The following is a 17811-nucleotide window of genomic DNA, read 5'->3' as shown; positions in this document are numbered from 1 at the left end:
TTTAAAAAAGTATTTTTCAGCAGGATTGTATCAGCTGGCTCAAGGATACATTGTGGAGAAAGTGAGGACTGCAGATGCTGGAGATCAGAGCTGAAAATGTGTTGCTGGAAAAGCGCAGCAGGTCAGGCAGCATCCAAGGAACAGGAGAATGGACGTTTCGGGCATAAGAAGGGCTTATGCCCGAAACGTCGATTCTCCTGTTCCTTGGATGCTGCCTGACCTGCTGCGCTTTTCCAGCAACACATTTTCAGCAAGGATACATTGTCCCATTTTTCACCTTCAGATTGTACCCTGTGAGGCCATACTTGAGCATCCAGTTCTGATTCAACTTCTCCCAAATACTAGCATCTGTTTCCTTATTCTTATCATCTTGTGCATTGGACTGAGTAAAATTAGTGTAGGTAAAAACAATGACTGCAGATGCTGGAAATCAGATTCTGGATTAGTGGTGCTGGAAGAGCACAGCAGTTCAGGCAGCATCCAAGTAGCTTCGAAATCGACGTTTCGGGCAAAAGCCCTTCATCAGGAATAAAGGCAGTGAGCCTGAAGCGTGGAGAGATAAGCTAGAGGAGGGTGGGGGTAGGGAGAAAGTAGCATTGAGTACAATGGGTGAGTGGGGGAGGGGATGAAGGTGATAGGTCAAGGAGGAGAGGGTGGAGTGGATAGGTGGAAAAGAAGATAGGCAGGTAGGACAAGTCCGGACAAGTTATGGGGACAGTTACTAACCTGGAAGTTTAGAACTAGGGTGAGGTGGGGGAAGGGGAAATGAGGAAACTGTTGAAGTCCACATTGATGCCCTGGGGTTGAAGTGGTCCGAGGCGGAAGATGAGGCGTTCATCCTCCAGGCTTCTAGTGGTGAGGGAGCGGCGCTGAAGGAGGCCCACCGCAGGAACTGTAAAACCTGCGCCCACACCTCCTCCCTCACCTCTATCCAAGGCCCTAAAGGAGCCTTCCACATCCATCAAAGTTTTACTTGCACATCCACTAATATCATTTATTTTATCCATTGCTCCCGATGCGGTCTCCTCTACATTGGGAAGACTGGGCGCCTCCTATCAGAGCGCTTTAGGGAACATCTCTGGGACACCCGCACCAATCAACCACACCGCCCCGTGGCCCAAAATTTCAACTCCCCCTCCCACTCTGCCGAGGACATGGAGGTCCTGGGCTTCCTTCACCATTCCTGATGAAGGGCTTTTGCCCGAAATGTTGATTTCGAAGCTACTTGGATGCTGCCTGAACTGTTGTGCTCTTCCAGCACTACTAATCCAGAATAAAATTAGTGTATGCCCAACTTCAAGCAGACCTTGAACTAATTTTATTTTCACCTCCCCAAAAGAGAGGATATTGTAATGAAACTTGCGGATTTTGCAATATACTACATACCCTCCCCATTTAAAAGAAACAACTTGTCCATGATGTATTTCAATGTAAACATACATGAGTTCCAAAAACATGACTGGACTAAACTAATACCAATTACTTTTACCAAAATCTCAGAATCTTAGAATTATTGCAATACTGAAAAATGTGATTTGGGTCATCGTGTCTACATCTGAGTGTTTTGACTTAGTGCCAATCCCCTACCTTTTCCTTGTAACCTTGTATTTTATTTCTATTTAAATAATTATCTAATGCTCTCTTGGATGCCTCAGTTCAACCTGCCTCCATCACAACATGGATTGTATATTTGTTTTCACAAGCAGGACTTATCTGGCCATTACTTCCAGGGTAACTTGTATGTACCGAACATTGATTTTTCTTAACACCAGGATGTTTTCCACAAGAATATATTCATTTGACAAGAAATGATTAAAAGAACAGTGCAATTCCATCTTCCTTCGAACATACACTCAATTAAACTATTTGGTGTCTGTCTCAGCAGCTCCTTCCATTTTAGTTTGACTACTCTCTCAACATTGCCATTTGTCAAACAAGATTTTTGACTGACACTTAGAGTTTGAGATTGTGGCAATGATTGATTTGCCTTAATCAAAGAGCCTGATTTACTTCACTGTACTGTTGGATTCTGAAATTCTGGCAAACTTTCAGTTTCTTTTTGACTGGTTTCTGACTTTCACTGTGGGCTGGATTTGGACTCTGGAAATTTATCATTTATTAGATTTCCTTTTCCAAGCAAATGACCTACATGACAGAATTTACAATCTTAACGCATATGAAAGGACCTGTCTGTCCTCAACAATTCAAACCAAATATCGATCACCTCAGTGGTTTTTCTACATGATGTTCAGACCAGCACTGAACTCTCTAAAGTTTCTGACCTCATGGACCATGACAAATCTTCACTGTATCTTTTCCCTTACTTTGCTACTGTTGTCAGCATAAGAAAAGCAATCTTATCTCAGGAGTATCTTTAAACACTAACTCACGGTGGCACAGTGGTTAGCACTGCTGCCTCACAGCACCAGAGACCCGGGTTCAATTCCTGCCTCAGGCGACTGACTGTGTGGAGTTTGCACATTCTCCCCGTGTCTGCGTGGGTTTCCTCCCACTGTCAAAAGATGTGCAGGTCAGGTGAATTGGCCATGCTAAATTGCCCGTAGTGTTAGGTAAGGGGTAGATGTAGATGTAGAGGTATGGGTGGGTTGCGCTTCGGCGGGGTGGTGTGGACTTGTTGGGCCGAAGGGCCTGTTTCCACACTGTAAGTAATCTAAATCTAAATAATGTTAAAAACCTGCTGTAGACTGGGATTATTCTTTAGAGAAGAAAAAAAAATTAGCCAGTGTTGAAGAGAAACATGGAAATTGCTGCCTAGTGAAAAGTCTCTTCAGAATCTGTATGCATCTTCCTTTAGAATAAAAGCAAATTACTGCAGATGCTGGAATCTGAAACCAAAAGAGAAAATGCTGGAAAATCTCAGTGGGTCTGGCAGCATCTGTAAGGAGAGAAAAGCGCTGACGTTTTGAGTCTAACTGACCCTTTGTCAAAGCTAAAAAAAGGGAGGTATTTATACGAGGCTAAGAGAAGGTGAGTCATGGCTCCAGAAGTAAAGGTAGCAATAAAGAGATGATAATGACAGTGCATAGAGAGATTATAGGGAGATTAGGAGCTGTTAATGACCAAGGCTGAAGCCAGTGCTATGTGACAAAATATGTGGGGGAGGAGAGGACGGGTGAAGCAGAGACAAAATGGAAAACAGGGGAGAAGGGTAGCAAAGGGGGAAGAGGAGAGACAAAGGTGATGACAGTGTGGGGAGTGAGAGAAAGAGAGACAATCAAGAAATAAGAGGTACAGAACAGTGAAAAAAAAATAAAAAAAGATAAATAAAATAAAATAATCTGAAGTTGTTGAATTCGATGTTGAGACCGGCAGGCTGTAACGTGCCTAGTTAGGAGATGAGATGCTGTTCCTCCAGTTTGTGTTGAGCTTCACTGGAACATTGCAGCAGGTCAAGGATAGACATGTGGGTATGGGAGCAGGATTGTGTGTTGAAGTGGCAAGCCACAGGAAGGTCCGGGACCTGACTGCGTACAGACCGAAGGTGCTCAGCAAAGCGATCACCCAGTCGGCGTTTTGTATCTCCGATACAGAGGAGACACATTGGGAGCAATGAATGCAATAGACCAAATTGAAAGAGATACAAGTGAAACGCTGCTTAATCTGAAATGAGTGTCTGGGGCCTTGGATGGTGAGCATGGAAGAGGGAAAGGGGCAGGTGTTGCATCTTCTGCGATTGCATGGGAAGGTGCCGTGTGTGATGGGAGAGGCGTTAGGTGTGATGGAGGAGTGGACTAGGTTGTCCTGGAGGGAATGCTCTCTGCGGAATGCAGACACGGGGAGGGAAGGGAAGATGTGTTTAGTGGTGGCGTCGTGTTGGAGTTGGCGAAAATGGCAGAGGATTATTCTTTGCATGTGAAGGCTGGTGGGGTGAACGGTGAGAACAAGAGGGACCCTATTCTTGTTCTGGGAGGGGAGGGAGGGGGTGAGAGTCGTGGTGCAGGAGATGGACCGCACGCTGTCGAGAGCCCTGTCAACAACTGTAGGTGGGAAGCCACGGTTTGAGAAGAAGGAGCACATATTAAGAGCACTACTTTGGAAAATGGCCTCATTGGAACAAATGCAGCGGAGGCAAAGGAGCTGAGAGAAAGGGATAGAGTCCTCACAGGACGTAGGGCGAGAACAGCTGTAGTCCAGATAGCTGTGGGAGTCAGTGGGCTTGTAATGGATATTAGTGGATAGACTATTGCCGGAAATGGAGATAGAAAGGTCAAGGAAAGGAAGGCAAGTGTTGGAGATGGACCAAGTGAAGGTGATGGAGGGATGGAAACTGGAAGCGAAGTTTATGAAATTTTTCGAGAGCATGAAGCCGCACCTAAATAGTCATCGATGTACTGATAAAACAGTTGTGGGAGGGGACCCGGGTAGGCCTGGAACAAGAAATGTTCCACATACCCCATGAAAAGGCAGACATAGCTAGGACCCATGCGGGTACCAATTGCTACACCTTTGAGTTGGAGAAAATGGAATGAGTTGAAGAAGAAGTTGTTGAGATAGAGAACAAGTTCAGCCAGGCGGAGGAGAGTGTGGTGGATGGAGATTGTTTGGGCCTCTTTTCGAGAAAGAAGCAAAGACCTTTCAAGCCGTCTTGGTGTGGGAAGGAGGTGTAAAGAGATTGCACATTCATGGGCCTGTGAATTGAAAGCTGTCAATGTGTCGCGAGGCATCAGAGGAATCCCGGATGTAGGTGGGGAGGGAGTGAACCAGAGGAGTGAGGATGGAGTCGAGGTAGGAGGAAATAAGTTCAGTGGGGCAGGAGCATGCTGACACAATGGGCCTGCCGGGACAGTCCTTCTTGTGGATTTTGGGGAGTAGGTAGAACTGGGCTGTCCAGGGTTGGGAGACTATGAGGTTGGAAGCTGTTGGGGGGGGAGGCATCCAGAGGAAATGAGAGCAGTCACGGTGTTGGAGATGATAGCTTGATGCTCAGTGGTGTAGTCATGCTCTAGGAGGAGGAATCTGAGAGTTGGCGCTCAGCCTCTGCAAGGTAGAGGTCAGTACGCCAGACATTCATTTATTTTATTTATCTTTTTTTATATATCTATATTTTTTTCACTGTTCTGTATCTCTTATTTCTTGATTGTCTCTCTTTCTCTCGTTCCCCACTCTCTCATCACCTGTTTCTCTTCTCTTCACCCTTTGCTACCCTTCTCCTCTGTTTTCCATTTTGCCTCTGCTTCACCCCTCCCCCCCCATCCCCCACATATTTTGTCACACAGCACTGGCTTCAGCCTTGGTCATTCACAGCTCCTAATCTCCCTATAATCCCTCTATGCATTATCATCTCTTTATTGCTACCTTTGCTTCTGGAGCCATGACTCACCTTCTCTCAGCCTCGTATAAATACCTACCTATTTATCCCTTTTTTTTAGCTTTGACAAAGGGTCAGTTAGACTCGAAACGTCAGCTCTTTTCTTTCCCTACAGGTGCTGCCAGACTTGCTGAGGTTTTCCAGCATTTTCTCTCTTCCTTTAGTATATTTGATGCAGTGTGATATGAGGCTATTAGTTTACATTTGATTTCATTCATACTCCGTGTTATGACCAGGTCAGGAAGGATGAATCAGTTCCTCTCTTTTCAACCTCTTTAGCTGGCCACAACTAAGGTTTGTGTTCTTTTTAGCAAAATCAGATGATGGAATTTGAAAATCAATGTTCCATTATTTTATCAATATCATGAAATCAGAATATTTCAAACTTTTCTCATACGACGTGGACCTTTATCTGACACCAGCTCTTCTGGCTTCCAAAATTGTAAGCTGCCTTCTTAAAATCTCAACACTTGTGACATCGGACTCAACATTTATCTATTCACTATAGCCCGAGATGGCTGATTTGTTCAGTTGGCTAAAGGACCCTTTTAGCATTTCCTCAACAGTTTACTTTTACTGATTATATAATGATCCATTTTAGTACTATCTTCTTAGCAAATCTTTTCTATCAGCGATTTTTTTTCCTTGCTATGAGTAACAACAGCAAATCATCAGAGGCATTATTGTATTCCAGTCTAATAATAACCTGGTCCAGAATTGGAATACTGTTGTAGAACTGACTCATCCATTTCACACCAGTCTTTTGTAAGGAAATTTGATTTGGGGACTTCTGGTTTTCTTTTTCTGATATCACAGACACATGTAGCTATATCAACAGTGAATGTATTTTTACTGTGGATGCTGGAATAATTTCTTCAACCCTTTTACTCTCACCTTCCAAGTGCTGCTTTACTTGGAAAGTACAGATCTTGGACCATCCTTCTCAATAATGTCAGCTACTATTTTCACATTTATCATATCAGATTCGAGGAAATCCAGGCTCTTGACCATACTTTGGATCTATTATGAACTTAGTACAGGGCTGTGATCTAAAGTTTTACCATGACCTGGAGTGCCATGCTACCTCTACTCCTTCATGCCATATGGATAAGACTGACTTTCTTCCAGGCAAAACAGTGACTAAGAATGACAGAGTTTAAATGGTAGATAGCTTTTATGGTAGTGGTAGCATCTAGCTTTCTGACAGAGATCAAGAATTTGACTTTAATGGTTTAGATGCTGCTCTGCTGGCTAATGACGATATCTTCCTTGTAATCGGAACTCATTCTGCCTGCCGATTCCACGGCTATGGCTTCATCACAGTACTTCTTTGTCACCTTGTTGCCTTTCTTCGAAAGGTGAGTCTGAACTTTGTCCTTCTTTAGGCATATGAAGGTTTCTTAAGGTTGACTTCTAAGTTTGTGCCATACCCCAGCATGATGAGAGAGATTCTTTAATTCAACAATGCAATCTGCAACAATCTCAGTTGACAACAGCTTCCTTTCAAGGATTACAACTCTCAGTGCAATTTCTTTTCCATCCATGCCATACAGCAAGTCCAGAGTCATGTTAGTTTTGGAAGAACAAGTATTACTGGTGTCTCAAACTAATCATTGGTTGGATGTCACCTCAAAAAGTATCTGGCCCCAATATGGTCAGAACAAAATATTTATTTTATACTCATCTTCTATTTTGTTTGCTTTCAGCCAAATGTGTAACCTTTACACCAGTACTTTTCATTAGGGTTGACTTTCCATTTGTCCCAAACATGCCTTCAGTTCCATGTTTTATTTAGGTACCTTGCTGACTGATTGTTACACCAAACAATATTTTAAACTTCTCAATTTCCTCAATATCCTCTTTTGGAGTTCCTGACAGTTCTTCAAGTCTTTAACCTCTCAAATGAAATAAAACATCTATCCTTGTCACCAACTTTCAATTGTGCATGGCACTAAGATTGACACACTTATTTGCAGTCGAGAATGTGGTGCTGGAAAAGCGCAGCAGGTCAGGCAGCATCCAAGAAGCAGGAGAATCAACGTTTCAAGCATAATCCCTTCATCAGGACAAAGAATTTTGTCCTGATGAAGGGCTTATTCCCAAAATGTTGATTCTCCTGCTCCTCGGATGCTGCCTGACCTGCTGTGCTTTTCCAGCACCACATTCTCGACTCTGATCTCCAGCATCTGCAGTTGTCACTTTCTCCTACACTTTTATTTGGAGGCAGCCATTACTATATTAACTTTATTTACATCTATCCAATAGAAAGTGAAATAAAGTAAGCAATATGATAAAATGCTCACATCTTGTAATATATTATGTAGATCTACAAAATGAATTGTCTGCCATATGAGTTCATGTAGAAATAATTTAACAATTCCAGACTATCTCTAACCCGCAGTTCTACAGCATAAAAGAAGGTAACCAGAGTAATTAAGAGGACTGAGTAAGCATACATGAATAAGCTATTTATAAGTAGTGAAACTATTGATTTTATAGAATTCACTCATTTACACTCAATTTCACTCTGATTCTACAAAAATATGGATCACAAATAGTTGATGGTCCTGTGCCAAGTTTTGATTTTATCAATTAGTTTGGAAAATAAAATTCTCAGCAAGAAAGTATTGCGGCTTTACCTTTCTGCTGGTGATTGATATGCCTGCCATCTTTGACTATCTGGAGTGTTCTGTTGCTGAAATAAAAACAATTGAATAATATTACAAGATTTTAGTTGCATCCTATCTTCATATTGCAAAGAAAATATTTCTGAAACAGAAGGAAATATTTAATCAGTTCCCTACCCTAAAATACTGAATGTACACATCAATTAGCTGTAAAGTGCTTTTGAATGTTCTGATATCATGAAAGACATCTTTTCTTTTTATTGTTGTTTATCATTCAAAGGGTTGTGACTAAGACTTTTGCAAACTTTGATTACATGATAGAATCATAGATGGCTCCAGGACAGTGGAAGCCCACTTGGCCTGCTGAATTTGGTTTGATTCTCTACAAGACCAATTTCGCTAGTTCCATTCCCATTTCCCTATAGTCTTGCAAATTATTTCCCTCAGGTGCTTATTCAGTTTCCCTTTAAAAGCTATGATTGAATTTCCTCCAGACAGTCGTTTCAGCTTTCCAAATTGTAACCATGTTTTTTATTATTTGTTCATGGGATGTGACCAGCATTTATTGCCTATCCCTAATTGCCCAGACAACAGATAAGAATCAACCACATTGTTGGAGACATAGACCCATGCATAGGCCATTCCAGCAGATATCCTTCCTGAAAGGGCTTTACTGAATTAGATGGGTCTTTATGGCAATAAACAGTGGTTATATGGTTCCCATTAGGTTAACTTTTATTCTAGATTCTTATTGAATTCAGATTTTACCATCTACCATGGTAGGCTTTGAATCCATGTCTCAAGAACATTAATTTGGGGTTCTGGATTATTAATCCAGTGATCTTCCCCATTCACTTGTTGCATAAGAGCTTTTCCTCATGTAATCTTTGATACTTTTGCTAATTGTCCCTGGGCAGTAAATGCTGGACCACACAGCTGGACCATGTTCCCATGAGCGAAATCACTTTAAAATAATGCCCTTTGATTTATCTCCTACCAACAAGATTAGTTTCTCTCTATCTACCCAGTTCAGGTCCCCTCATGGTTTTGAAAGCCTCACCTCAGGCAAGCTTGAGAAGACAGGACCTCAGCCAATATAAGAGTTGAATCTATACAGTGAGCTTCATTCTGTATCAGAGCCGAGCCATCCAGCCAACTGAGCTAACAAACCCTCCCACAGTCAAGCACAGGAAAACCCTGGGAGTGATGATGCTTTGATTTTTTTAAAGTGTAAGGCAAAGAGTACTTTGTTTTGCTTGATTGCCCTCCCAATCCATGACAAAGTAGAAGAGGGGAATTTGCATTCCTTTGATCCTTTGAATGCATTTGAAAATGTCTGATTCATGATTCATGTGTTTCAGGAGTAAAATGTTTTGGATGAGATGGAAATTTTAAAAATTAAAATGAGAGCACCCAGTCTTGCAAAACTGGTAAGGAAAGCCTAAGGTAATTGCAATTCAAAGGATGGTTCATGTTTACTCAGCAGAGTGTGTGCGATGGACATCAACATAATCAGCAAGGAGGGATGTCATGGATGGTGGAGGTGAGTGAGTTTGGTAAGATCTGGTTGAGTTCCAAGAGAACTTGCAAAGCCTCCAGACAACACATCCCCTAAAAACTCAGATTTAGGTGAGAAAAATAAGATTCAGCCAGTAGAGTTAATTCAGCAAAAGGAACACTGGGCTGGCTGTTTCAGTCCTTTGGCTGAGTGTGAGTTGTGCAAGCTTTTTGGTGCAATTCTCACCATGAAGCCTAGCAAGTATTTTACCAAATGTGTGTCATTAATCCCCTACCAACCCCTTGGATATCCCTAACATTTGATTCTAGCTGTATCTTACCATATGGTGTTGCACTCACCAGGTATCTACTAATAAACTAGTACCTCTTCCACCAACGCCATCTTTGAAAGGCTGCTAAGGATGTAAACAAGCATTGCCCATTTCCATCCATTCCCCAATGAGGAGACCCACCACACTGAATTTGGCCTTCAATGTCCCCTCCCCGAGACCTGACATTACACCTTAAAGATGCCACTCTGCTTTCCTATACTTTCTTTGTGGAGATCATGGTGATGATGATCATAGAGATGTTGTTTGATGCTGAGCAATACAAGGTGAGCGAGCTAAATTCACCAGGTACTAGCCCTCACTTCCACATTGACAAGTCTCGACATCTAGATTGTTGGCCCATTTGCTAACATAGAGAAGTTGAATATTAATTAGATGAAATGTGCCATTAATGAAGCATTTAACAAGCTCTAATCACCCCTAATTGGCAACTTCCTGCTGCTTAGCAAAAACTTCATTACATTGCTCAAGAAAAGTATAAAATATGCTCTTGAGATTGAGTTAGACCTCACCAGACTTCTTGCCCAATTTCTGCCATAACTCTCACCTAAGCCCATGTTTTCTAGACCCCATTAAGATTTTGTCCATAATTACTCTGAACAGATTCTATTACACTAAATAAGACAAATTTTACAGAAAAGCAGAACCAGCCTTGTCATTTCTACATACTACTATAATGGAGCACTGACTCAGACCCTCACTTGATAACCAGGAGAAGAAGTAAATACTTGCATCAGCCCTCCCACAGTTGTCGACTATTCATGTTTGTTTCGTTTAACAGGAATAAATTGTGTACATAGTGTTCTCACTGTTCTCCAGCAACAGCAATTACAGTATCACTTTTGAACTGACACCTCACAGCATATCACCAATAGCAACAGCAGTCATGGACAAATGTTGTGGCTATAGTTAGATTTCCCTAATGCAGCGCTGACATTATAACTTATGGCCAAGTATTCTGTTACTCATTGGAATGAGAACTATTATGGCTTGTGAAGTCATACTCAATGCTATTATAAAAGATTTAACAATGTATGTAGTTCTATTGATCTATAATATGGAAAAAGTTGGATACTTTTTATTACCACTTTACTGGCTTTAAATAAATAAGATGTGAAGATGCCGGTGTTGGATGGGGGTGGACAAAGTCGGAAGTCACCCGACACCAGGTTATAATCCAGCAGGTTTATTTGAAATTACAGCTTTCAGAATGCTGGTCCTTCTTGAGGTGAAGTGGAGGGAAGCGCACTGGCACAGATTATACTGGCTTTTCCCTCCACTTCACCTGATGAAGGTGCAGCGATTTCAAGCTTGTGATTTCAAATAAATCTATTGGACTATAATCTGGTGACATGTGACTTATGACTTTCAATAAACAAGTTAGAGCTTTTATAGTTTAATTCAACAACAGTCTAATGTTCTATCTTGTTTACATTACCCTTGTCATTAATAGTTGCTAAACTCATAGTTGACGCAACAAATACCATGCTGGCTGTATCAGAAATACGAACATAGGAACAGGAGTAGACCATTCAGCTGATTCTATTGTGCTATTCAGTTTTGTAATGCCTGATCTATATCCTAGCTCGATCCTCTTACCTTGGTCTGGTAACCCTTAATAGCTGAGCACAGAGATCTGCAACTTCTGCCTCAGAGCTGGATGTAGCTCAACAGGGACTTGCATGGCTCCCAAACTTGATTAACCAAACCCATTTTGATGGTAATTAAATGACAAGAGTTTGTATGCTTTTATTGACAGTGTATTTGTGTGACTGCATCACACAAGTAATCCATTTTTAAATTAAAACCTTAAAGATATTGTTGAAACGTGTCTCTGTTTTGTCATATTATTTGCATTTGTGTAACAACATTCAGGCTCTTAAAATAGTTTTGACTGAATTTCAAAAGAAAGGACTTTCTGTCTAGCCTTGGAACTTAATTTCATGTTTTATTTGATCTTTTTACACAACTTTGAAAAGTTTCTTTCAAGCACTTGTTTTAGAACTGGAACACCATAGTAAACTTGCAGTGGAGTTTTGTTTGATCCCAGCAATCTGTACTCAGCATATTCAGTGCACCAATGTGTAAACCCTTTATCCTTTTCACAGCTGTGCCAAAAAGACAGCAAATGATACTGCATCTATGAGGATAAATCTTACAATATGTACCAATGGCTCAGTGTATAAATGTGATAGCTGACATTATACTCAGGGGAATGATGTGAGGACATTCTAAACTGTGTAAGCTTAGTTAACTGATCTTAGCTTTGACAGAATTACAATAGGGTAGAGAGAGGCAAAGTCAGGCAGATTGTTCATTTCTAATTGATAGCCAGCAACATCTGCAGGAAAGAGAGAGAGATAATTTTGTGGAAGTTAGTAGAAAAAAGATTGTAAAGAATTAGTGAGGCACAGAATTGTTATCCAAACCCACCAATGAGAAAATTACAGAAGCATTTTTCACTCTGCAGTAAAACACGGCTACATTTTCAGCTTACCGTCTAGTTATAAAACTGGCCAACTGCCTGTTGAAAATCTACTCGAGTGTCTCTTTAAGGCTGCAGAGCCATCACATTGCGAGAATGGTTGTGTTTTACTGGTGTCATTGATGGTTCCTGTCAGCTGTGGGCCACCAGATCGAGTGGAGATCAGCCATGGTTGCTCCCCTTCTCTATCTGTCAGCTCACAAATCAAATTTACCTTGATCCAAATATGTGAAAACCTTTAAATTAAATTTTATATTATTGATGTTTAGTAGAGATGATAAAGGTTCAAAGATGATCAGATTATCATAATATAATTATTTAATGATCAAATTATCAGACGTATGATGGTTAGACACATACTAACCAACAACCTTCTAGATGGGGCAATGAAAATGGAAAAAGCCAATGCCAAATTAGGAAAGCAGTTGTGGAAGATTTGACTCGGCCAGTTTAAGTGACCATACTTAGTCAAGGAGTGTGCAATGATCATGCTTATATAGTTTGCATTTCCTCCACAGTTCATAAAACTGTGCCTCTGCCCTGGACCAAGAACTCTAGCTTTATTTTTTAAGAGTTCAAGCTCACTGCACAAGTGTAAGCCTGTTCCATAGATCTGTGGGGAAAGAGAAAAAGCCTGACTTCTGTCCTAGTCCTACTCTTATAGAACTTTTATCAACATAATATATAGATGTATATATACCTGATAATATTATTATGTACATCTCTTACCTTGAAATATTTGATGCCTCTCCCAAATTACATTAATTCAATACATGTCCAAAGTGACTAAACCCAGCTCTATAAATCTCTCAGAATAACTCAGTTTATTAGGCTCAGAATCGTTCTCATTCTAAGCATTCTCAAAGCATCTATGTTACTCCACATAAGAGGGACCAAGACCGAGCAGCATTCCAAATAAGGCCTCACTAAGGGCTTGAGCGTTGTTTCATATTCAAGAAAGATATTACACACGATGTCAAATCACATTATGACGATTTAAGTAGTTCACAGTGTGCTCCCCCACGTTTTGTGAAATTAAGTGTAATTTCTTAAATATAAGTATTTTGTAAGCAAATGTCTTATAACCCACAATATATGCTTGTAAATATGATTCCGAGTTTAACATCATACATTGATGTTTTCTTGTTTTTATTTTTGCAGCCAAATTGGAAGAAATTTCTGCCAAGTTCAATTTATGACAACAATGCTGAGATCACAGAAATATAAAACAGATTGGGGCCCATGGTGCTAATGGTAAAGGTCATGTGGACAAACACAATAACCTGAAAATTCTTGTACAGTAAATAATAGCTCAATATCTGCTTGCAATAGACTGAGTTTTAGCATTTTTTTAGCGATGAAAGTTGAGGTATCGTACCACAGCAAAGAGGACATGTAAGCTATCTGAAGCCAAGTCTACTGAAAACCTGTTTGCTATAGCTCAGTGGTTGGCACTGCTGCCTCACAGCACCAGGCACCCAGGTTTGATTCCAGCCTTGGGTGACTGTCTGTGTGGGGTTTGCACTTTCACCCTGTGTCTGTGTGGGTTTCCTTCCACAGTTCGAAGATGTGCAGCTGAGGTGAATTTGCCATGCTAAGTTGTCCATTTTGTTAGGTGCATTAGTCAGGATAGGTCTAGGGAAATGGGTCTGGGTGGGTTACTCCTTAGAGGGTCGGTGTGGACTTGTTGGGCCAAATGGCCTGTTTCCATACTGTGGGGAATCTAATCTAGTGATGAATAATAATAGCCTGATATAATATTGACAGCTTCTTTTAGTGCTATGTGACAATGGAGATCTTGATACCCAATTATTACTATCTATACAGCAACAATTACGTGCTGTGTAACTTTAGCACAACACAGTGTAACTCCAGACTGCTTTTCCTGTAATTAAACACTCAATGATTTTTTTTATTAGCAACTTATCTTGGCTTTCTAAGAAAGATATAAATTTTATGGTGCCTTATTTATAACATTTAAATTTCATCCACTTGGTGGAGCCAGTTACCCTATTTTTGCCTTTTATCATTATTTCCCCCATTTAGTTGCATCACCTGGAAACAAAATAAAATTTCAGCTTTAGTTTCTCACTAAAGAGGATTTCTGATTCATTACAAGGACGTCTATAACCTGTGAAAGGTTTTAACTTAGGCCAGAGTAGGTGACACAGTAATTATCTGTCATTCTAACTGACATCATTCTCCAAGGGTGCTACCACTGGATAGCTTGCCAGAGTGCTTGCCTGTTTCAGGTATTGGACCATTTTAATATATAATTCAGGATCCTATGATGCATTTAAGATCACAGTTGTCAGTTTGACAGATGACTGGGTGGAGCAAGAATGGTAAATACTCTTTTACCAAATGTAATGTGGAAGAGACACCAAAAAGAATTAGTCCTCCATGCTTCACATAAATATCTGCAAACCTGTTGGGCTACTTTCACTCTTGATTTCTTCCTGGACTTACCTCAGGTAAGCGCAACCATTCAATATTATTGTGGCCTGGAGCCTAAGAGACGGAGCAGGATTCCTGCAGCTTGCCATAGGCATGGTAACGTGGCTTTGCTCTGGAAATGCCAGGCTAGCCACATGATAGGATGTGTAATGTGCAAAACAATTTTTGGTATTTTCACAAAAATTGGAACCACGGTGGCCCAGTGGTTAGCACTGCTGCCTCGCAGTGCCAGGGACCTGCGTTCAATTCCACACTCAAGCGACTATATGTGTGGAGCTTGCATGTTCTCCCTGTGTCTGTGTGGGTTTCTGCAGGTGCTCTGGTTTCCTCCCACAGTCCAATGGTGTGCTGTGGATTGGCCATCCTAAATTGTCTGTGGAGTGCAGACTAGATGGATTAGCCATGGTAAAAGCAGGTTTACAGGGATTGGGTAGGGGGATGGTTCTTCAAAGGGTTGCTGCAGATTCAATGGGCTGAACAGCCTCCTGCTGCTTTGCAGAGACTCTGTATTATCAACGGACTGTACTGGATAGTTAAGTTTATCCATTTGGCTGACCTGGAGATGCAATATCCTGTTTCTTATTGCTCAATCTTAACCTCAGAAAATATTTGAATGAAGAGCTTGCAGTTTGAAGGTTTTCAGATTAACATGGTTGGATTTTGCACTGTCTTATGATCCTCATTGAATCCAGTGAGAGGACATATCAGACAAGGACTCTGTACATGAATTCCTTCCCCAGCAGTTAAGTTGTTCAGACTGACTGCTAAGTATGTTCCCATGGATATGGAAATTATTTGAAATAGTTATAAAAGAAAAAGAAGATACCTACTATTCAACTTCTTGGGATACTTCAATGAGTGTAAAAGTACACACCAAACTATAGCTAAAGAAATACTTTTGAAGTGTAACCACAGTGAGAGAGAATCATAAAGTGATCATCATCAACAGGGAAAGGGTACTGCTAAAACTATTTGACCTAAGGGTTGACCAGTCCTCAGGACCTGATAGCTGCACTATAGAGTCTGAATAAAAATGTGATTGCAGACACAATAGAGGCATTGGTTGCAATCCTCCAGATTTTTTTGGATGTTGAAAGAATGATTCAAAAGTAGCAAATGTAATATAGCCCATAATGATAGAGTCAGAAAGCAGAAAACAATAGGGCAGTTAGCCTAACATCTGTATGAGGGAAATTGCTAGAATTCATGTGTAAAGAGATTATAACAAAATACTTAGAAAATCACAGTGAATTAGACAAAGTCAGCATTATTTGTGAAAGGGAAATTGCTTTTAATGAATTTTTTGAATTATTTGAGGAAGTAACAAGCAAGGCAGATAAAGGGATATCTGTTGACTTAGTGCACTTGGATTTCCAAAAGGTATTTTTTTCTTCGGAAAAGATTGCTGCAATTGGAGGGCATGTAGTTTAAATCCTTCTCTACCAGTAATCAGATGACCATTCATTGCTATTGCTTAAGGTATTATCATTTGGTTTAAATAGGTCTTGACCTTTTACTCTAAAGTACTTTTTAACTACTCTTCAGATAAGATATTTAGAGAATCAATAAACTTCAGCATTATCAGGTGGAGTGTTGCTGAAATTGGTAAAACTATAAACTACAATTTAAATTCATGAAGAAGCACTCTCAAGATATCAAAACATGCCAAGTTATTCCAGTTGGTGGAATTGGATACTCAATCAAGAGTGTGGTGCTGGAAAAGCCCAGCAGGTCAGGCAGCATCCGAGGAGCAGGAGTATTGATGTTTCAGGCAAAAGCCCTTCATAAGATTCTCCTGTTCCTCGGATGCTGCCTGACTTGCTATGCTTTTTCAGCACCACACTCTTGACTCTGACCTTCAGCATCTGCAGTCCTCCATTTCGCCTTGCAGAATTGGATATTCAGCAGAGTTAAGAAGGACTTGGAGACGACAGCTACATATTAAGTGCCACTGGAAAATGAAGTTAGATAGAGAAAAACAGAAGAGTAGAAATACATTACTCAACTGGCTCTTGATGTTGAATGCTGTCACCCAACTGAAATATGGTAGAAATTGAGCTCCTGGGGTACAATGGAGATGGTCATGAACAACCATGGAGGGAATTTTAAAGTAAAGGTGAACATTTTACAATGAATGTGAAGAGAAACAGGGAGCAGCAAGTGTTGGTGAGATTGGGAGAGAAGCATGAGGAGGATTTGGCAGAAAATAAGGTCTGGATAGTGGAGATCTGATTTGGTATTTATGTTGCAACTTAGAAATTTGGTGAGCAGAGTGCTGGAGAAGTTGAAGCTTGCCAAGAGTTATGCCACCATATGTTTCACATGTCAAATGGTGCAACAAACTCTTGAAGTAGTGTTTTAGACTGCAAGTTTGTCTCACTCTGCCTTTCATGAACAACATGAACTAGTTTAGTCATTAAAAATAACTAAGCTCATTCTTTTGATTGATTTGTGCAGAGGTGCATGGGCAAAAAAAAGCCCGTCAATCACAGAGCTCAGAAGGCCTTGGCTTTTCCAGGGCCAGGCAACATCTCAGTAATTACTGTTCTTTAATGCATCCTGTGGTTATCTGAACACAATGAATTAGTGTTATCCAGATGCATATACCTCACTTCATTGATGATTAAGCAGACAACCAACCAATGCAAGAGCTATCCACTCTTTAGCAAATAATCTTGCAACAGCAAAATCAATCCTACAGTAATGTTATTTCAAGGACCTAGCACCCTGATGTAGTCATGTGAAATCATTTACTATTGAAAAGTGTCTGCAAGACCTGTGTAGTGTTTCAGGTGTGTTTTGATGAACTCCTGTACTTGCCAGAGAGTGTTGCTGCATTCTGATATGAATGACAAGTGAGTGACCTGGCTGCCACTGGTTTTGGACATTGCTATTGAAGCTTTTTGACATGAAGGTGGAGCAGAGGTTTACAAAATTATGAGGGGCATGGTTAGGATAAATAGACAAAGTCTTTTCCCTGGGGTCAGGGAATCTAGAACTAGAGGGCATAGGTTTAGGGTGAGAGGGGAAAGATATAAAAGAGACCTAAGGGGCAACTTTTTCCCA

The 17811-nt window shown here is 40.7% G+C and overlaps 1 protein-coding gene across 6 annotated transcripts in view; it reads right to left on the bottom strand.

Annotated features, from left to right (window-relative positions):
• The window catches only part of LOC140492070 (myotilin-like), a 153424-nt gene that overhangs the window by 8736 nt on the left and 126877 nt on the right, over positions 1 to 17811 (bottom strand). For all 6 annotated transcript variants that reach the window (XM_072590745.1, XM_072590747.1, XM_072590746.1 and 3 more), the window contains one exon: positions 7969 to 8024. In XM_072590745.1, coding sequence (XP_072446846.1) covers positions 7969 to 8024 — 56 coding nt within the window. The remainder of the gene's footprint in view (positions 1 to 7968; positions 8025 to 17811) is intronic.

This window comes from Chiloscyllium punctatum, chromosome 20 (genome assembly GCF_047496795.1).
Source record: "Chiloscyllium punctatum isolate Juve2018m chromosome 20, sChiPun1.3, whole genome shotgun sequence".
Taxonomy (NCBI): Eukaryota; Metazoa; Chordata; class Chondrichthyes; order Orectolobiformes; family Hemiscylliidae; genus Chiloscyllium; species Chiloscyllium punctatum.
This window is presented reverse-complemented; position numbering and strand designations above follow the sequence as displayed.